This window comes from Pholcus phalangioides, unplaced genomic scaffold (assembly GCF_987345545.1).
Source record: "Pholcus phalangioides strain wild (caught in Gottingen) unplaced genomic scaffold, Ppha-v1.0 ptg000039l_1, whole genome shotgun sequence".
Lineage (NCBI taxonomy): Eukaryota > Metazoa > Arthropoda > Arachnida > Araneae > Pholcidae > Pholcus > Pholcus phalangioides.
Genome location: NW_028301625.1, coordinates 13,998,830 through 14,022,044, shown reverse-complemented (window position 1 = coordinate 14,022,044; position 23,215 = coordinate 13,998,830). Strand labels below are relative to the sequence as shown.

At 34.1% G+C, this 23,215-nt stretch overlaps 1 protein-coding gene across 4 annotated transcripts in view; it reads right to left on the bottom strand.

Annotated features, from left to right (window-relative positions):
- LOC149065606 (twitchin-like) overlaps nucleotides 1-23,215 on the bottom strand; it is an 834,903-nt gene that overhangs the window by 195,388 nt on the left and 616,300 nt on the right. For all 4 annotated transcript variants that reach the window (XM_089253452.1, XM_089253454.1, XM_089253453.1 and 1 more), the window contains 4 exons: nucleotides 19,735-20,037; nucleotides 13,808-13,926; nucleotides 5,706-5,871; nucleotides 5,436-5,578 (listed from right to left, as the gene is read on the bottom strand). In XM_089253452.1, coding sequence (XP_089109578.1) covers nucleotides 5,436-5,578; nucleotides 5,706-5,871; nucleotides 13,808-13,926; nucleotides 19,735-20,037 — 731 coding nt within the window. The remainder of the gene's footprint in view (nucleotides 1-5,435; nucleotides 5,579-5,705; nucleotides 5,872-13,807; nucleotides 13,927-19,734; nucleotides 20,038-23,215) is intronic.

The following is a 23,215-nucleotide window of genomic DNA, read 5'->3' as shown; positions in this document are numbered from 1 at the left end:
CATATAATATTGTGTAATCGAGCTATCACTGTTTGGTCCATGGGCTGTATGAGTCAGGTAGTATTGGAAGGAAGAAACAACATTGAGTTCCGGGTATAAATTCTGCAGAGATTTTGGGTGTCCTGTAGTATTGTCTAAGATTAACAATGCTCTAAATTGTAAATTTTTATCTTTACAATATTTTGCAACTGCCAGCACAAAATGAAAAGTGAACCAGTCTTTAAATATTATCAACAAAAATCTTTACAAAATTGAATTTTTAAAATATGCAAAATAGCAAAATGTGTCAAAGTCGAGGCTGCCTGTACATTGTTTGATGTATTTAAAAAAGTTTTTACTCCTTTGACTTCCTCCAGAAGCTGTTGTTCCTGGGTGTCGATTAGGTCTTCAATGTTCGTTTCCATGTAGCCTTGACTCTAATTCATGAAGTTGCGCTTGATTACTTATTCACCTTATCTTTCAGTTCTTATCTCTCTGAAGGGACATCTTGCCCTCTTTTGCCCAAGAAAACTTATAATGCAGCTAGATTTTTGTTTGGCATACCATATGAAAAAGGATCTTGTTTTTTCTATTGTCAAGAGTGTTTGTTTATATATATTTTGATATCATTGAAGATGAGATTTATTTTGTCAGCTTTTAGGTTGTATTGACTCTTTGCCTTTTGTAGCCATAAGTTTTTTGCTTTATCATTTTTCAATCACACCAGGATTGGTTTAGTTTTATTTATTTTTTTGCAGGTACTCTGTGTGCACTTTCTTTTTCTGTAGTATCATTGATACCTAAGAGCATGTTTTCACTGTTTGGAGTATCACGCTAATATTTTCATTCCTTATTTCTGGGATTCCATTTATCTTTGTTGTTTCTTATGCTCTTGATTTCCAACTTGTTTATACCATATTTAACTTCTTTCATTTCCAGTTTAAAATTCTCATTTTTAATTTTTACTTCCTTTACTAAAATGCAGTACTAATTCTGTCAAATCCTCTATTTTTCCCCAAAGTCCTCAACACATGTAGAATTGAACTCAATCGTCTTTATGACATTTTGAACTTCCTTCTCCAGTTGTTTTTTCTCTCTATCATTTTGTTTGTAGCTTCTTCTATTATATTCCTCATCTCCAATTTGAGATCATCCATGATTCATTCCATCTTGCTAAGTCTGTCTTGAAGTTGATTGTTTTTGGTTGTTTTCTCATTTTTGCTTGATTGGTCGTCTTCACATTTTCTACAAGTGTAGTCATTAAATGGCTTTTGACATTTTTCTGACGTTGGATTCTGTAACCCCCTGTACAGACAGGATGTAGGCAGTGCTGTCTTAATGCATGGGCCCGGAGCCTCAAGAGTGGAGGGACCTCATAAAAGTGAAATCTGATTAAAATTTACTAGAATTTACTAGTATGTTTACATTGGATGAACGCAGGTGTCGAGGAGATATGATCGAAGTGTTCAAAATTTTCAATGGGATGGATAGGATGGACCATGAACTTTTAGTACACCGCCAATCGACTGCTTTTACAAGGGGACACCAGTATCGATTGGTGAGGGACAATGCAAGGTTATGGTGTCGCAGGGAATTTTTCTCCAATAGGGTTGTTAATAAATGGAATAGCTTACCCCCGGAGGTAGTAAATTGTAACACAATTGACACGTTTAAAAAGAAATACGATAAACATGTTGGGGTAAATCGAGAAGCTATCCATTCTTAGAATAAGACAACCATAAGTATTCTTTATGGGCATTGTATAATATTTTATCATGTGTATATATTGTTTGTAATTTGTGTTAATTGCATTTTTAATTGGGTTGCTGTATTTTTGAAACATATGACATCCATATTTTTATGGGCATCTTTTTATCAGCCACCTCGTTGGGCATTTTGCCTGTTGTGGCGTTGTATTTGTATTTGTATTTAGCAGGTAGGGCCTCACAAAAACCACTTGGCTTGGAGGCCCACGATGTTCTTAAGACGGCTCTGGATGTAGGCTATATACTGCTGACCAATTTTGTATTAGAACAAATTCAGTCTTATCAAATACTTGGCCTTTACACTTTTCACACATCAAATTATCCATTTCTTGTGAATTGCTATTCTGCATCATTGTTATTATTGTTTTTTTTTTTTTGTTTTCTTTTAGTTTATTGAAAGCTTGATTTGTTGTAAACAGTTTTAGCTGTTACTTTTTTCTCATATATAGCAGCTCATCTTTCTTCATAAACATATTTACTATCTTTTACCCAATTTTTTATTTTATTTTACATAACTCTTCAAATTACAATTTTACAATTTTAGTCTACTCACATGCATTTTCAAGATCTTTATCTATTTAAAATATAAAAATAATTATCGTGTTGTTTACAAGTGATCAAATGAATGCTAATATGCATTCATCTTGGCATTCATTTAATGAGGTCATGCAATATCTCCACATATATTTATACCCAAATTTACAACAATGCTTCCAGAATGTCCTTCATTTTAAAGCAAAGAAGACCAGGTAAATAAAAGAAGTAGGCAGTGTTAGGTGAAGTTAATGCAGAGTCCGATTTCCGCATTGGCAATACGGGCATTTGCCCAGAGCACTATGTTTTAAGGGACCCCCAAATTTTTATAATATAGTATACATTATACTAAAATTTTTATAAATTTTATTTCATGAAACTTTGGAAAATCAAAAATTTTCCCCTATATCACATCATACCATTCCCAAAGTTTCCATTGTTAGCAAACCCTATTAAATATCAATTTTAATGTTATACTAATCATTAATAGCCTTTACACATCATGTACAAAATGCACCTATTACAATATTAACTCCACAATAAAAATTTGTTTTAACATGTCACAGTCTTTTGTTTGGTTCCTCAATTTTTCACATTTTTTTATTATGAAATGATGACAAGAAAGTTTGCATGTTTGATCAACATGGAATTCTCAAATCTTCATGAAACTTTTATATATGAGCAATAGAAAATTTTACGCATATGATCTTGCAAACACTTTTAAGATGAACTGCAACAATTTTCATCCTTAGTTCAGGTTGGTGACACAATGCTACAAATGTAAAATAATGCTAAAAGTTTGGAAGAGACGTTTCCAAATGTTGAGACAACATTGAAACATCATTGACAACATCACCAATATCAAACTGTTCTAGAGAAAGATCATTCTTCTTATGAAAAAGGATAAAATCATCATTTCGCTCAAGTCTTTTACCAGAAAAACTGCCACCTTTATTGTATATTGAAGCTGAGATATCTCAAAAATTTGATTTTGATGACATTATCAATGATTTTGCTCATATGAGAGCACAAAAAAAGCATAATTTGAAATAGTGCATATCCTTTTTTTGATATGTGCACAAAGAACATGTAATGTATTTGCTAACATGCCAAACCTCTTCAACCACAGTTAGGCCCCAATACCTCTTTTGCATAGGGCCCCATTAAGTCAAAGTCAGGCCCTGAGCTTATGTCAATGTGTGGAGTATAATGGTGTGATGAGTATAATGGTCCCAATGAAATATTTTGCTATAGTGAGAAATATAGTTACTGGGCGTGATTGAAGTGGAGAGTGTCATCTTAACCATTCTAAAGCATTTTAACAAAAGTTGAATTACAATAACAGATTAAAAATCAAGGTGACCTGTGGCAAAAATTCTCAGGAATGTCATCAAGGATTATGTGAAGCCTATGGTGACATTTGGTGCATCAGAATAAGACAGTTGTATTCACCCCAAAATAGGGTGTTTTACTGCTGTGATCAAAAGAAAATACTTCTCTGATGAAATATACTTCTGAATATACTTATTTTACACAATATAAAAAGGTACAGGACTTTGGTGGTAATCAACTACATAGCAGAGATTAAAAAGACTTTTACTTCTATGCTCAATGAAACTTTGTAATACCAATGCACTACCACTTTACTTACTACCTACATATGTAATAACAGCGGTATAAATGTAAGTAATATGTAAATATATAAACTACAAAAGAATTGTTCTTTTTATCAATTCAAGAATTAATACCAAACTCTTGGTATTAATTCTTGCAAGGGCGTAGCGGGGGGGGGGGGACTTGGGGGTCTGGTCCCCCCCCCCCGAAATGTGAGAAAATGACCGAAAAAAGGGAAAAAGATGGCCAAATCCATTGTTCTGTCACTTTGGTCCCCCCCCCGAACGAAATTTCTGGCTACGCCCCTGAATTCTTGTCAGGAAGCACCCTTTCCCCACTTCTAGGTTCATTTAAATGCAAATAGGTGTACATGACTGAGAGACAGATAACTTGGCGTTGTCAGGCATGGAAGTGGTAAAGACTTTTCATCTCTGTGTAGTCTTTAGATAGCAAAATTTTTTCAGATAGAAATCTCAACATAGCATCAAACTCACATAGAGATTGTAAGATTCTAATTAAAACAAACAGATTTACAACCACAATTATTCACTAATGTATTAACTATGCTTTGGCCACATGCTGTTAGACATGAGTATTTTTGTTTCGGACGAATGCAACAAATTTGTAAGTAAAGCTGGGAAAGATTGAAAGTTTTGTTTCACTCCATGTGATGCAAATCATGCCTTTCTCATGCATTGTAGATAGACAACTGACTGGAGACTGTCTCAAGAGGCCATTGGTTGACCTAATAGCACCTATACAGAGTTGGGCAGGGTGGGGATTGACAGGGTTCTATCAACACATTCTATAGCAGAAAGCATCCGCTCGAAGCTCTTGAGGTCACTGAAGTCATCCATTTCAACTATAGTCATTGAATATACTGCATAAAAAGGTAAAGATTTCGCATAAATAAGCCTGCTATATCCAATGGCTACAGGTGAAATAGACAACTTCAGTGACGTCAAAGCTTCACGCAGAGGCTTTCTGCTATAGTAGGTGTTGGCTTTACAGCCTTGGTTATTATTCTCAAATTTTAGCTAGCATTATTCTGCATGTTACCTAATTAGGTTTAATATATACATCAGGTCCTACATATTTAGTATTCAATTGAATGACTTCATTTAATCGACCTCATTAATCAAATCTGACATTGATGAACCACAAAAACATTTTTTGGCAAGATATTATAAACTTAGCTTAGCTAATAATTATAAACTGCTATTAAAATAGCTAGAGCAAGTGCAAACAATTTTTTAAAAAGTTTTCAGGTTCTTAATATCTCAGTTTTCAGTTCTTTTTCCATTTATATTCTTTATATTCCCATTAATTCTTTTTTTAGTGCCTATTTAAAACATTTTAGTGCCTTCTGCCTGACTATTATTCACAATTTTTGATAAGTGCCTAAACTCCCAGGCTTTAGTTATAAGTGAACTCAACTGTATATCCCAGAAGCCTGCTCACAGAAAGAAAAAAAACACAAAATACACAAACTTGGAAATGATATCACTTTGGCCGAACATATGAGTGTACCAAAAAACATACTTGAGAGGTAGGATCTTGTTTTTCAACTACATAATTTGTTATGGCGCTGCCACCATCATCTTTTGGAGGTCTCCATGATAAAGAACAGGTTTCTGGTGTAACATCAGTCACATCAAGTGGACCCTCTGGTGGACCAGGCTTATCTAAATAATTTATTAATTCATTTTGATGAAAATTATTCACAAAAAGTAAGGAAATGAAGATTTCGTGTTAAAAAAATAGATAAGTTTTAGTGCACCGCCATAGCTAAATTCTGAAAACCATACTAACCAACAACTAAAACTCTACAGGATCCATTATCACTGCCATGTTTGTTTTTCAAAAGTAAACTGTAAGTACCAGTATCATCACGTTTTGCCTTTTTGTTCACTAAGATTGTAAAAGCAACATTAACTTCGGTATAGATTCGTTCTGTCTTTGCCAGGGGTTTTCCTTTCTGCAAAATTAAGTCATAAAGAAATTATTCATCAATATAAGTAAAGAGTCATCTTATCTCTAGCAAATATACACTCATATATACGTTAAGATTGAAAAAATATTTTATTTTCATCAATTAATTTGCATTCAGTTGATACTTTATCAGTATACCACAGTGAATTGTGAACAAGAAATATTTTTTTAAATATATTTGTTGGATGAAGTTGAAAAAATGTTCTTATAATAATGCTAGATAAATATTTCCCCATAATTTTCAAAACTAGACAATATTGAGTATTTTTCTGGAGCAGTATTTTGTGCATTGTCTTAAATACAGTGGAACTTTGGTTAACAAGCTTAATTCATTCTGTGGATGTGCTCGTTAACCGAATTGCTTGTATAACGAATAAAACTTTTCTATAGGAAATAATGCAAACTTGGATGATTCATTTCACAATTATTCATTCCTATAACAATGACTAATAAAAGTTCTTCATCAATAATATAATATAATATTAATTTATTTAATAATGCAACACACCATTAGTAAACATTTAATACAATAATTTTGCAATGACCAGCGAGAAGAAGAGCATTTTTTAGGACTAATTAATAATCTGCTGGCTCACCAATCTTTTTCTTTTTGTACCAATTTAGAAAGGAAATAATGGAATGATGAATGCTTTTGACTCCTTTTGAAGATTCTACGCAAATGAGAAATTGCATCGTCATTGGACAAATTCATTGCTCGCGCACAGCTACAGCTTTACTTGGGTGGGTCTTTTATACAAAATTTTGCTCGGTTACCATTACCTCATAGAGATACATGTATCTAGGAGGTAATAGTCTTTTCTCATCTCTCTAATCTCATTTGAAGTGACAGACTCCTTCCTATTTCTCTCATCTTCAGACAAGAACCTGTCCAAAAACTCTTGCACGTAATGGAGATTCATCACTTTGTCTGTGGTCAACTCCTGGCTATGTTCCTCCACTAGTTCTTGAATGTCATCCTCATTCACCTCTAGTCACATGGTCTTTCCCAAGAACACAACCTCTTTGACACTTTAACATTCATGAAATAATCCCTCAAAGCCACATTCAATAATGCAATCAGCCCACAATTTTCTCCAAGCAAATTTAAGGTTTCTCTTGGTGGCTCCATCCCAGGCTATATTGATGATCTTGATGTAGTGCATGGTGTTGTGTGAAATGTTTTTTCAAAACTCTCGGAGGGTAAGGTTTGTTCCCTGAGTCATCGCGAAGCATCACTGAAATAGTTCTTTGGTCTTAAGCTTTTTGATTTTGAAAATTATGTATTGATAATTGCCGATTGGAAATTCGAGACTGAAGGGGAGAATATTTTTCAGCTACCTCGCTGGGTAATTTTCCTGTTGTATGTGTTTATTACTCAGAATTCCACAGTACGTGTGTGGAAGAGAAACGAAAAACATTGGCTCAGTTGTGTGTGTGATAAAGTGAAACTATTAAAAAGTGTAAATTTTTTGCTCATAATGTGAATCACTGCTCGTTAACTGAGTCAAAATTTGTTCAAAAGTTTTTGCTCGTTATGCAAATTACTCATTAACTGAACCACTCGTTATTCGAAGTTCCACTGCATGTATCATAGAAATCTTTCCAATTTGTTTACTTTTAAATTTTTTTTCAAAATACAGGATTTTAGATTTTCAGAACTGTGTCATTTCATGTATAATCATGCCTTAAAACCTATTCTTTATTAACAGTTTCTCAAATTTACTAGTCTTTTCAGAGGCATCAAGGGAATTAATTTTCATTAGCATATTTATATTTATGCTTTCTAGTATTTATCACAGAGTTTTTCCTAATGACCATTTTGCTTTTTAATTTTATAAGACAGGTTTTCTTTCTTTTTTTTAAATTTCATTTTTTTCCATGTGCACTTTTGTAAATGCATGTGACATTTTTGTTACTGCTCAAAACTAACATGCATTTTGCTTGTTGCTGTTTTTTCCTTGTGCATGTTTTTCATTGATAAACACTATTTCAGGACTTTTTTTCTTATTTTTGCCTTTTTTTGCAATCTTCACACGTTGGCACTGCACTGTTCTATACTGACGTACAGACAAACTTTGTTAATTCAAAGCTCAAAAAGGAACAGCAGAAAAGTTTGAATTATCAAATTCATCAATGTAGGATAACTATACTTTTACTAAAAAATCAAAAATTCTTCAAGGTATGTCCTCATAGGTTTACTCACTTTGACTTATGTTTGCTGTGATTTTAATTTAAAAATTTGCAGTGCTTTTGCTTTCCTGCTTTTTTTCTCTTCTTTCCCCCCCCCCCCCCCCGCTGCACAACCCGATTCGGACTTCAACAGTTTTTGTTCTTTCGAGCATGTTTAATAAACATTGGTATCTACTTTTCAAAAGTATTTATTAAGTTGACGCAAAGCTACTCTCTGTGTATGGAAGAGTTGATCAACTTTGCCCAAGGATATTAAGAAGTCATCAACGAATAAGACAAATACAAAAAAAATACAAAAAATCCTAATGCATTTTGACACAAATGGGTATCGCCTTCAGAGGAAAAAGTATTTAACCACTAATCACATGCTGACCGAGTATCCCACTTGGGTTACTACTACTACTACACCAAACATGTACCTCGTCCATATTCCTCTGTGGAACTTCTAATGAATTGGTACATGTTGGAATGTGCTTGTCCATGCTGTGAACCTAACGTGAAACTTGTTTCTGTGTAATGCTTGTTATAGTGCTGCCATCTACCACATATTTTTCAAACTATGAGTGAAGTGTAATGTTTCAAAAAATATGTGGTAGATGGCCACTTGAGTTGAATATCAAATCTTAACTCATGGTTGCTCAGCAGGAAAAAAGTATGCCTGTTCACTTCAAATGTCGTGGTCAGAAACGTTTGAATGAAAAGACATACTTTTTTCCGCTGAGCAACCAAGAGTTAAAATGCATTAGGAGTTTTTATATTTTTTGTGTATTTGCATATTCATTGATGACTTCTTAATACCTTCAGTGTAGAACACAAAAGCACTGTGCGGTAAATAATTTTATAGTATGGAAGTTTCTGGTGGTCCATGGTCACAGGATCGTAAGTGGGGTGAGGGGAGCAAGCAGGTCTTCCCCTGACCAGAAGGGGGGGGGGTGCAAATTTCAACTTTTAACCACTCATTGAACATTAAATGAGCTGATAAAATGTGTGCTTGCCTCGGCTGATCGAGCATCTAGTTGTGGCTCCGATGGTCAGTATTCAATGTCAAAGTCTCTCAATTTAATAATAATACCTTAATATGATATTTTTCTTTGTCCACAGAATATTGTTATATCAAGATTTTACTTAGTCTTTTACCAGAAAAACTGTCACCTTTATTGTGTATTGAAGCTGAGATAACTCAGCGTACAGACGTACGTATGAATGAACAGATGTACTTTTTCCGCTGAGCAACCAAGAGGGATACTCGGTCAGAATGATTAGTGGTTAAATATTTTTTCCTCTGAAGACAACACCCATTGGTGTCAAAATGTCTTAGGAGTTTTTATATTTTTCGTGTATTTGCTTTATTCATTGGTGATTTCCTAATACTTTCTGTGTAGCACACAAAAGCACTGTGCGGTAAATAATTTTATAGTATGGAAGTTTTTGGTGGTCCATGGTTGTAAATAGTTTTATCATGAATATGCACAGTGTAAAATTTATTCTTAGTTTCTCTCAAATAAGATATCCACTGCATCTCTATTTTTTCTTTGCTCATCAAGCAAGTATACTCATACTAGGATTTAACATTTCCCAGGTTTTCCTCAATCCTGGGAAAGCGGGAAATAGAGTACTCAAATTCTGTGATACCGGGAATTTCCCGGGATTTGGTGGTCGTAAACAGTAGCAATTCGAGTAAATGTAGCGGTTTTTAATGACAGATTAATTATTAATATATTACAACATTATTAATATTAAAGTTTATTGACCAATATCATTAATAATTAAGAGTTTAATTAATTTGTTATGTCAAAAATTGTAACTAACACATTGATTAGTAGAAATAATTTGTTCTCTTCTCACCAAAGGTTTGATTCCAAAACCGGTTAATATGTTTGGGAAAGGGGTGAATGTCTCTCACTGATTGTCAATAGTGATTTTAGCCTAAATTACATTTTTTAGTAATGGGTGCGGTTAATAAATTATTATAATTAAACTATTACACTATAATATTCTCATTAATTAGAAAAATTATCATTGAGTAAACTATTCTATAATATTGTTGGAAATAATGTAATTTCTTTAAAAAAATTGCTTTAGAAAAATGTACTTATTTACAGAAAAATCTATTTTTTTTTCCTTTTGGAGTAATTTCAATATTTATAGAACAATCCTTCAAACAATTTGAGCTACGTACAGTGATCCCTTACTTATACACCCTCTTGCATGTCAAATTAATGGAAATTTTTTCAACATTTCAAATTGTCTGGGCTTGTGAATGCTAAAATAAAGGGAAAGAGAGAGATTCACTAGGCATCTCAGCAATGCCCCAAAAAGGGTTAAATACACTTGCGCCGGTGTGTGAGAGGGCCTGGGTTCCAGTTCCGGTGGAGACAAGATGACTTATCTTCCTGAATTCCCCTCAGCATAATATCCAGAAAATATCTGTTTCCTTGATATCTTGGGCTCAGAAAAGCTGTCTATCTCTTTCTACCATCCCACCTGGGGGGAGAGGGGACATTTCCTGAAATAAAGAGAGGCTACTAATGCTTCTATTTCAGCGCCTCATGCCACAGTGTGTGAAATAAGAAAAGCAGGGTCATGTCTCTAGTGGTGTAGATGGTAGCATGCTTTTTACTGGTATGCAAGATGGCCTGGGTTCAAGTCTCGGTAAAGACAAGTTGAATTTTCTTTCCTACTTCATCTCACCATAATATTCAGAAAATTTTTCTTTGACACTGTATGAAATTTAATAATTTATCTAATAAGATTAATTTTATTAAAAATTAAATGATTGCAGCTTCTAAAATGCATGCTTCTGGTGATAAAAATTACTTAGGTATGCCTAGTTCAGTAGAGAAATGTAATCTAGTTCAACCGTATTCTTTTTCCAGGGATCTGGGAAATGAGTTCAGATCTCCGGGAATTTCCCGGTTGTGTTTTATTTGCGGAATAATGGGAGAGAAACCCTCTAACACATGTATGAAACTGTAGTCTCTACATAACGAACCACTTTGAACCATCTTTTACACAAAACAAAATTTCTATCCAAACTTCCAATTTTCCTTTAATTTAGAAAAAAAAATCAAACATTATTCATGTTACGTGAATTTTCTATGCAATGCTTTTTTGGATAAAACGTAACGATTCTGTTATGCCAGGCGATTCACTATAAGCGTCCAAAAAAACAGAATAACAGAATTTATTGAATTAAAGAGCAAATGGCAGGGCTGTAAATAGGCTGGGGCAACTGGTGCCCCGAGAAAGTGCACTACGACCCTGGTAAATGTAAACAATAATACTGAATAACTATTTTCATTGGACTTGGCGAAAAGTACTGGCCTACAAAATGGAACAGAAATTATTCAAATATTTATGTTCACTCTACCTATTCAACTAAGCACTAGCTTCTTGAAAATTCTGTTAATTTGTAGATATGCCTTATTAAAAATAGGCGTTTTTCACTTTATGAAACACACAGGGACACAACTAGATGCTTGGTCAGCAGGAGACAAGAACACATTTTGGTGCTTTCTTAAAACATCGAAGAAGAGATTAAAGTGTCAAATTTGCGCCTCCTTTGGTCCACCACCAGGGGCATCAGACCACAACTGCTAATATCCCCCCCCCCTGAATCCTTTATGTACGCACTCCACGTACAAATAACTTACTAAAAGATTTCGAATAATCCAATAACTGTATTTTGTAAGATGTGAACAATAAATATTTTTTGGTCCAACCCAGAAGTTTTGCGATGAGATACATTCTCTCAAGATAGTACAGCGCCTTAAAAAAGACAGATGCGGAATGTAGCTGTAGAGTCTCTACATAAGGAACCACTTTGAACCGTGTTTTACACAAAACAAAATTTCCATCTAAACTTTTCCTTTAATTTAGAAAAAAAATCACAGATTATTCCTCTTACGTGAACTTTCTATACAACGCTTTTTTTGGATAAAACGAAGCAATTCTGTTATGCCAAGCAATGCACTAGAAGCGTCCAAAAAAATAAAAAATAATAATAAATGAATTTATTGAATTAAAGAGTAAATGGAAATAATAATACTGAAACACTATTTTCATTGCCCTCAGTCAAAGCATCGGCCTTCAAAACGGAACTGTTATGTGTTCACTTCACCTACTCAACCAAACACTAGTTTGACAATTCTGTTAGTTTGTAGATATGTGCATTATTAAAAATAAACATCTTACACTTTATGAAACACACAATGCCGCAACTAGATGCTTGGTCTCAGCTGGGACAAGAACGCATTTTGGCGCCCTCTTGTAATGTTGAAGGAGAGGTTAAAGTCTCAAATTTGCACCCCCCTCTGGTCTGCCACCCAGGGCACCAGATCTCACCTGCTCATCCCCCTCCCCCAGTTGTGGCCTTGGAAACATAATTCACATCTTTGGCCGTAGATTTATTATAGTTTACTCGCGGGATGCTCAAAATAAAATTTATCAAAAATGTATATTTTTAGTGTTGCTTACCATTCTTTTGGACTAGAAGAAACCATCTCGAAAATTCATCTATGTGGAAAAAAGTTTAATCCTTTATGTACGCAATACACGTTCATCCAAGTTACTATTACTACTGAAAGATTTTGAACAATCAAGTAGCTATATTTTGTCAGATTTGAACCATAAATATTTTTTGGTCCAACTCAGAGGTTTTGCCGGGAGATGTGTTCTCAAGACAGTATAGCCCATAAAAAAAGAGGATCCTCTTTTTTTTTTGAGAAGCAAGGAAAAGAAACCCCTTGATTTTTTGGAGGGAGGGGATTATTATATAAAAACTTGCAGCAAAGCTGTCTCTTTATCATGGTTTACCTATGAGGGTGGGGCTGACGGAGCTTCAGCCCTGGGGCCTGGACCACATTATTTTCATTTTTTTAATTTTCACACTATGAATTCACTATAGAGGGGGTCCGCTGAAGATCGCAGCATAGGGGCCCCTATTCCAGGATGTGGGGTGGGAGGGTTGTCATATGCTTTATTGGCACCAACAGGCATTTCACTGTGGGCATCTACTCATGGAGAGAAATTTTCATTTCATCCAGACATTATGGCCTTCTAAGAACTGAAACAACAGGAGTCACACTATAGCCTATAGCCCTGAGGTTACACACACAATGCTCATGTCCTTCAGGGTGTAGGGTAAAATACTGTGGTTGTCAGTAGCCTTCGTTGAACGATCATCACAATGTCTTTTCTTCCTTCATAAAAGGACTCTGATAGATGTGCCTTGTACATTGTTTTTTTCTTCGTTTCAGTTTTTATTTGGTTACATGTACATGTGTATTGTTAAAAGAAAAATTGAAAAAGTCTGATGAGTAATATAGCATGCTTAATCACCATATTTACTCATCAATGGATATTTATATTTATTTAATTCTTAGGAGAACAACAACGAAAAATATATTCGTCTCAAATGTGAGAATGTTGTTGAAAGAGCATCATTCAGACACTTCAATCATCACCTACCAGGTCCCCTTCTAAATCTTCCAAGAGATCCAATGGAACTTATTATATTGGTTTCTATTCTGGATCTACCAAAGAGATCTTGGGAAAACTTTGATGTAAATTTTTCTAAAAATAAGTGTCGAGATATATTGCTGGGCTTCATAAAACTAATAGGAAGACAAAAATGTGTGTTTAATTTTTGTTAAAGGCAATTCAACAGAGGGTTTCAGTGTGTAAATTTTTTTTTTGGTCAGGCAGTGTTGTAGATAATGTGTAAAACATACAATAGTCCATGTAGCAGATGGAACTGGAAATGCGTTGAATGGAACTCGAATTTTGAATTCTTCACCAGCCTGTACAGTTATGTCCTTCATAGCAAAAGATACATCAATTTTGGGTGCACCTGCAACAAAATTTCATACTGTATACTATAGAAAGAAATAATTAATATTAAATTTTTCAAAAAAAAATCCATAATTTAATGGGATGAATCATCCCGGTGCTACATTTTCCTTTTTTTAAGTAAGTTTCATTTCCTTTAGCAAATGAAATTTTAACAGCATATTTTATTTTAATGGAAAGACTAATTTGTTAGATCATTTCAATTTTTTTATATTCTTTTCCGCTTTTACAATGAATCTGCAAACATGCAAAAATTAAAAATATAATATTATAATATATTGAGTAAATAATCTCAACAGCCACCTGGTAGTCTAGTGGTTAGCAAGCTAGTCTTGGCTGTTGCATTTAGAAGTTCAAACCTTGGTTTTCGGATGGATGTCTTCTAACAATAAGCAATTCCCTTGACACAGATGATACAGATCTCTTGGCAAAGCATAAATATTACATTTTGTATTTTTCAAAGTAAATCTTGTAATACAGTCAAACCCTGTTATACCACCACCCGTTGTAGTGCCAACCCTGCTTATTGCCACAAATTTTCAATGAATAAATCTTTCATATAGGGATTATAATGTAAAAACCCATTTTAACACCAACTTGTTATAATGGCAACTATTGTTTGGATGTATACAAATTCTACGGGTCATTTTCCAAGAATCCCCACATTTCTTCTTTCATCTATTTCCTTTTTCTTTTTTGAAAAGATTTGGGGATTTATCCTTTTCATTCCACTATTATTATTGGTCAACTTAACAACAGTTCAGCACAAATGACTTGAAGAATAAAGAATTGTGTGATCGGGGTTTTAGAAACCGTTTTTAATGCTAAACAACTATTATTCAAAGGAATAGGACAACTATTCAAAGGAACAGATTTATTGATAAGGGAAAGTCTACAATGAGCCTAGTGCACCAGTTTGTTCAAGGTTGCCAAGACAATTTTTTAAACAGTGTTTTTATTCGATCGTCATTTATTTCGGGTGGGATGGGTAAACATTGAGGAATGATCTTTCCCGATTCGCTCCATTTAACCATGTAAAAAAGAGTTATTCTTTCAATATCTAAAAAATGGGAAATTCGTGGTTATAAAGGAAAACATCTGGATGCAACACAACAAATAATATTGAATCATTTTTTCCTAATGTGGAAAAAGCCTATCAGAGCCGATGTTCTATTGGCGATATTCTATATCTAAAAGAAAAATGGCTTTAAGGAACTGATCAACATGACAACATAAAAAAAAATAAATAAAGTGTGCAAAACATGAAAAATTAGAAGATATCCTTGACATTTGGATAGCTCAAATGAATGCAAAAAATGCTACAATAATCCAAAGCAGTGAGTAGGATTTTTGCCGTCCCCCCACATTTTTAAAATTTGATAAATATATAACAGAGTTCCCACCAAAACAGCCGCTCCCCTAAATTTTACCACCAGGGAAAGTTGCCCCCTGTAGTTCTGGCCCTGCAATAACCGGAGACATTATTAAAGAACAGGCAAAACTTTTTGGTGAACGGACGAACATTACAAACTTCAAGTACACCAATGAGTGGCTCAACGGATTCAAGAAGCAACGAACCTTGTCTCAGCACTTATGATGTGATGGAACTGCTAGTGTCAACAAAGATGTTGTGATAAATGCAGAAAATTAAGTGCATTAATTTCTGAATATGAAGCTGCTGATGTGTATAACATGGGGTGAAATTGGCATCTTTGCTTGCTACCAGACAGAACCATACCCAAAGGTTCAGTTAAAAGACTAAAAAAGCTCGTGTATCACTAGTTTTTGCGCAAACTCTGATGGATCAGACAAATTCTGACAGTAATTAGAAAATCTCAAATAACCCAAGAGACTTTGAAAACTTCAATTCATCTTGATTACGAAAATAACAAGAAAACATGGATGACTGCTTTTGTTTCAAAAATGGGTAGAAAAATTTAATGCCGAACTGAGAAGCTAGGAACGATGCATGCTTCTCTTATTGGATAAAGCAGATTCTCTTATTGGATACCCCAGACATACAAGTCCCACATTGACAACATTTCAAATTCATTGAACTATTTCCACATTTTTTTTTTATGAACGAGTTATTGGAAACATTGTAACATGGAATAATGACTTAACGACAGAGTATATGCAACAAAACAACATGGCACCAAAATCAAGGATAGCGTGTTGGTCCGACGCAAACAATCCACAAAAAAAATTCCAAGTTTCTAATTGCTATATTCACAGAGATATTTGAATTCAAAAAATGTTCATGAAAGTTTGGGAAAGAACAGCGTTATATGCAGAAAAACAATTTTAGAGGCTTTTAACACTGTTCTTTCTCAATTTTTCTCAGTACTAGGCCTCTGAAAAGCGGAAGAATTACTTTAGGAGAATGAAAGGAGACCTATTTAAGAATAACACAAAGCATTCTATTTGCTTTTTTGACCACCATTGAATGATGTTAAGCAACTTGTCAATGAGAATTCCCAGCTCGGTACCCTAGTTGCATCCAGGATAGTGATACCATCCAAAGTGAAACATGGGTTATCAGAACCAAAATCAGCAACTGTGTACTTGCCAATGCAATGATAAACGTCATGTCCATTTATTAGTCCATGCTGCAATCCTGTTTCAGTTGCTCTGGAGTGACTCCCTATCACTTTAGTTCCCAACTACTCCCATTAGCTTCATGTCATCTGCAAATTTGCTAATGATCCCATCAATACCCTGATCGAGTTTATTCATAAAAAGTGAAAAAAGTATGGGGGGGGGGGGGAAGGAAATTTCCTTGAGGGACTCTACTTTTGATACCTGTACAATCAGAAAATTCCCCATTAGCCATAATCCGTTGTGACCTATCACTCAACCACTATTTTATCTAATTCAACTAGTTGCCCCAATCTCAATTTCATTTAAACGATTAAAGAATTTACCATGTTGGAGCCAATCCTTCTAGAAACCAAGATAAACTATGTCAACGTTTTTGCCATTTCCCAAAGTCTTGTGATCATAGAAGCAAAAGAGGTTGGTTACACATGACTTCCTCTTCTTGAACCCATGCTGGTTTTCCAAAAATACGCTTTTCTTGTCTATCTACTTCACCAATTGCCTTTTGATGATGATTTCCAAAATTTTTGAGAGGGAGCTCATCAAACCCACTGGATGATAATTTAACATGGCATAGCAAGCTTCCAATCCCCTGGAATGATACCCTCAGCAACACTCTTTATGTAAATTTGTACAACTGGCCCCAACAGCACATTCCTTAAGGGTCCTCAGATAAATATCATCTGGTCCTGATGCTTTTGCTGGCACATACATTTTTTAGAAGTTTCAGTACTTCCACATCTTCTACCTGAATATCGATGAGGGCTTTATCACTGAATAACACATCCATACTTTGGATATCACCTTCTCTATTAAAAATTTATGTGAAAAAGTCATTGAGAGCGCTACACATGCCTACACTGCTCTCTACCCTAGCTCCTTCTATTGGGAGAAGTCCAACAGTCCCCTTACATCCATTGTTGATTTTCTTTTTGAGCAAACCGTCAAGAGCAATAATACATTGCTCTTGACAACGAAATTTCCACATTTTAAGAATTCCTGATGAGGATATCATTGAAATGGCTGATCCCGATTCAGCTCAGAATCATCTGAGCAGGCCCATCAGTTCAACTTTTTCTGGGGGGGGGGAGCGGCAAAGAACATGTACTTAATATATGCATGTGTGTGTGTGTGTGTGTGTATATATATATATATACACACACACACAATTTTTAGTGTTTTTTCTACAGCCGGGGGGAGGGGTAAATCGCCCAGACCCGCCCAAATGATGAGCCTGCACACGAGAACAAATGAGAAGGTTATTATAGAAAACTAGAAGACTCAAACAAGTATTACAAAATATTTCTAAAAAAACATAACTAACTGACTAAAAACAATGCCACCCCTTATTTACTTTGTTTGTGTAAATAAGGGGTCACTAAATTTAAGTAGAATTAAAATTATTTCAGAGGTAAGTGAATATATACAGTGTCTTGTAAGTGCCAGCATGGCCTTTATCTCGTCAGCCATCCATCTTAGAGGTATGATTCCAATTCCACAGCTCCACAGCTGTTAAAAAATTGCCCTGTACCAATTTTGAGAGTGAAAATACAGTTTTCAACAAAATAAATATTAAATTTTTATGTGGTTCCCTCTGTGCTCTAACTTCCAATAAGAAAGTTATTGCCCTGTCTCTTCTGATACCAAAGAACAGTAAATGCGTAAAAACCCTTTTACCCGCATCTAATGCTGTTCATTCCCAAATTTCCTTCATTATTCAAATTTGAATATCTCTGTGAATATTGCACGCTGAAACATGGAATTTTTTTGTTGGCATCAGAAGAGACAGGGCAACAACTTTCTAATTGGAAATTAGAGCACAAGGGAACCATATAAAAATTTAGATTTTTTTATTTTATCACACACTTGTATTTTCACTCTCAAAACTAGTACAGGGAAATTTTTGAATGTCTGTTGAGCATTTTTTAAATAGGAATCATATCTCTACAGCAGACGGTTATGAGATGAAGGCCATACTAGCAATTACAGGACATATAGCCATCTTAATGCATGGGCCCATTCGGGCACTGCCCGGGGGCCTCAAGAAAAGAGGGACCTCAAAAAATGAGAAGTACTTGAATTTTTCTAAAATTGACCAGGTAAGGAATCAGAAAATTACTTGGTAAGGGGGCTCATGATGCTCTTAAGATGGCCCTTACAGGGGGCCTCCAGAAAAGAGGAGCCTCACAAAAATGAAAACTGATTGAAATTTTAAAAAATTTTCCAAGCAGGGCCTCAGAAAAATCACTTGGTCCAGGGCCCATGACGCTCTCAAGATGGCCCTGACAAGACACCCTGCATATATGTTTCTGTCAAGTTTTATATTAAGAAATACCGAAGTAATATATATTGTACAATTTTTACAATTTCATAAATTTTCTCAACTTAAAATTGAATGTGTATAAAATAAATTATTTTATTTATGGAGTGACACTAAAAGATACAGTCGTTTTCAATAAACATGTGAATTTGTGTAATGGAGCTTTTTGGAAATACTATTTCATTCATGATCCGATAAAATGCCAAACCCATTATATCACCAAAATTCTTTGGGACAAATGGCGGTGTTAAATCCGGGTTCAACTGTATCTATAAAATTTGTGATGTAGACTATAAAAAAAAAAAAAAAACATCAAAACTCTTAGGACAAAGAACTCTTTTCTCAGGATTATTATTACAAAAATAATCCTGAGTAAATATTTATGATTTTGGCCAATGTAATGGTTTTCGATTACGATTTCTCAAAATAGTCCTGTATCATTATTTTTCGTCACTACCTCTGCATGTTGGGAGTGGGTAATTTGAACGTTTGCTGCCTGCTGAATGCAGTAGTTATTTCTCAGGCTCCCTTTACATACAGATAATGTAAACAAGTTTTGCAATTTGAAAACTTTCTTGGCAAATGCAAATAACTTTCTTGGCAAATGCAAATAACTTATTTTACTTCGTGTCAGTATACATAAGTAACTGTGTTGTTTTTCTCCTTCTGATAGGATTTACAGTTTTCTCATTTGCAAAGTCTGCAAATCAAAATTGTTCAATTTATGGCTGTCATAAACATAAAAATTATTGTTATTTAATTCATTATAGAATAAAACACAAAGCCAGCATGACGATTTTGAAATAAACAATATTGGTTCTCAAAATATTGCGTTGAACATTATTTGTAGAATAATTTCTGAAATATGAATTTCAACTAAATTTCTCTTACATGGAGGTGGTTGAGCAAAAATTCCTTCAGAAGAACAACTAAAGGGGCTTTGTCCAGCTGCATTTACTGCTGCTACGCGGAATTCATACTCATGGTTTTCTTTGAGTCCTCCAACTCTGTAAGTTAGATCTACAATAAGACTCTGAGAAACAGCACTCCATTTGTCTTTTCCTTTTTCTTTTTTTTCCAAAATGTAGCCGGTGATTGGTGATCCTCCATCATCTCGAGGCTTATGCCATGACAGTGTAATAGATTCGACCGTTGTATCTACAGCTTGAGGTGATCCAGGAGCACTAGGTGGATCTGTTGATAAAAATTAGACACACATTTTCATATAATAGTTTTCCATTTATTTATTTTTGCCTTCTTTAGCCAGTTATATATATTAAGTGAAATATTTTTAAACAACTGAAAAATTTGAATATGAAAATTTTTTATGAGTACTAACGATGCGAACAGCATTTGCTATTTGTAACATATAGTATTTATTCTAATAATTTTTTCTTCTTACAAGCTCTTCAGCCACTGCTATAATTGTGACATGTTACTGCAGGCTACATCTGTGACCCAAAATTAAACACAAACTGAAATGAACAATTATGACTCTGAATACTCTCATTCATTCTGACTGCATTCTACGCCTGGTTCCGAAGCCTTTTTTGTGTGCAGCGAAAAGGACACCCATGAGAGATATAAATAATTATGAATTTATTATTATTTTGTAGTGATCTATTGTTTTCCTTAATTTCTAAAGAAGTTATTTTTTTCTGCATTTTATAATTTCAAATTTGAGGAAAATGGTGCCTCCCCATATAGAATGACGTAGAGATTTCGATACCTTTCAACGGCATTACCGATATTGTTCAATGTACAAATGGCATACAATTGTCAATGTAGTTTGACATAGAAAGAAATTTGTATTGTTTCAAAAGAGACTAATTTTCATACAAGATATTCTACTTCAAAATGAAATGCTTTAAAAATGAGAGTAAAACTATCTTAGAGAAAAAAAAAGATATTTTGGCATTTACTGAGTGAATACATTTTTACTATATCGCTAGATATCAGACATGTAAAACTTTCTGACCTATTTCCGATGTCAGACCAGTATCATTGTGCTACTGAAGAATTCTCACCATGGTAGGTGGAAATTCTACCACTGCACTACTATGTACCTTAACACTAGAAGGATCACGTCGGTCATTTCGACCATTTTAAATCTTCTCTCTTCATTTTCATAATGAACCAGATTGTTTAGAATGCTGAAATTTCAAATTTACAATGAAATTTCACAACTTTTCCTAAATATATTAAAACATTATGGTGTTGAACTATGACCATTAAAAAAAATCAGAACTTTGTTGACAGCAATAACAAATGCCACTGTGATGGGAAAAAGACAAAAATATCAGATCCTGCTCTGCAATAACATAACAAACTATCAATTTCCAATGGGTAAGAAATCTGTATACAGAAAATGAATTTCTAATGTAAAAAAGGTATTGAGAAATATAAAAAGTGTGATGCGCAATGCAACTGTAGTTATAATTTTTAGAATGTAAATATTTCTTATTGGGTTACACAACAAGGAATTTTTGGGTGTTGAAAATAAAATATGAAATTTTATCTGAAGTCCCTTCTTTTATTAAGAGGAATAATTTTCTCTGACTTTGTGTAGGTGATAGAGCTTTCCCCTTAACTCTAAGAACAATAAACTAAACCAAGGAAGCAAAGTACTCTTCCTTAAAGGTAGAATATTCCTATACTAACTTGAAAGGAAGGGAAAAAAGGTATATTCAAAAAATCATCAACGAATAAGGCAAATACCAGCAGGAAATACTAAAAAAATTCCAAATGCATTTCGACACACTATGGGTGTCGTTTTTAATTTGAATCTATGGCTCTCTTGCCAGCAGTGAGCGGTGATGGTCCATAGATTCAAATTTCAGAAAGCTAGAGTTTTTCACAAAGTGAAATCCACGGCTGATTTAGACTTCTATGAAGGCACATACATCTGGGCCTTCAAAAATAAATTAGTAAACGACAATAAATCAACACCACCGATCACATTGCCATAGCTTTAATTTATTTTGAGCGGGAATTTAAAGAAAATTTGTATAGATCAATCGGATAGCTCCATTTTGCAAGCAGCCAATTAGGTTGTTGTAAAAGACTTACACACAGGCGCTTTGCTTCCTTCTTGCCACAGCATTTGACTTGAACAGATGTATTGTTTTTTTGTTCTGCTGAGCAACCGAGATTGAAGATTTGGTACTCAATCCACGTGGGAAACTCGGTCAGCGTGATACTCTTATCCTCTGAAGACAACACCCATAGTGTGTTGAAATGAGGAATTTTTTAGTATTTCCTGGTATTTGCCTTATTCCTTGATGATTTCTTGAGTATTATTAGGCAAAGTCATCTACTCTTCCATAAAAAAGTTATATTTCAAATGTTGTTTCTTTCTCTCACCTCTTATCAAAATGTGCACAGAAAAGTTGACTCTGCCTACTAGCAGTTGATCTGACAGATTAACGAGGTTGAGGGAGGGGGTTAGAAAATATTTTCTTAGGAAAAGTAAAAACACAGTATATCTATGCTCGTTATTATTGCCAAAATAAGAAATTTTAAGGAGGCAAGATATCGTGTAATTAACAAAATACAAAGCATTAAGTTAAAAATATGAAATTGAGGGGGGGGGGGATAAAAAATGTTAATTTTTCAGTTTCATCCCTGTGGGTAGAAGTATCCCAGAGTGATGTTTATGAGAAGCATGTGCGATGATAAATTATAATAATCTATCCTTTTAGTACATTCTGAAAGACCAGCTTTTTTTGGAGAATTTTGTTGATGTTATAGCAGAAATTTAATAATTTTAAACTCGTTATAGCTGTACATCTTTAACATTAGCTCTTTGACAATCATTCCAAAATCTCTTTGAGATTTTTTTTGAAAGTGAGATCTTTGTTGTAACCTGTACTTGTTATATCAAACTTTTACTGTATAAATAAATTTTCAATACACTCCTTTTGATGGACTGTTTTATGCTTATTCGAAATGGAAGGTTGATAGTGTTTTTACTTTACATATTGAATAAGCATTCATGTTGAGATATTTTGAGGATTATAGGCAGAGCTTGAAAAATGGTTTTTTCTGAAGAAAAATGGTCCTAAATATGTGTTTTTTCTACTTTCTTGAAACTCAATGGCTGATTCCCATGGTTGAAGAAACACCATTATGAAATCCAAAAACTCTGTGCCATCCTTAGCTTTCAATTTAGCAATCACATATGATTCATACATTTTGAAAAAAAAAATTCATTCAAGGATTATGCAAGCACTTTTTCAGGCAAAATTTTAAAATTCAAGAACATTCATATCAAGGTTGATTAAAATCGTGATTTTAAAAAAAAAAATGAAACTAATTACATTTTCTTAATTTATATTCAACATTAACTCATTTTTATATTTGAGTTTGAAAT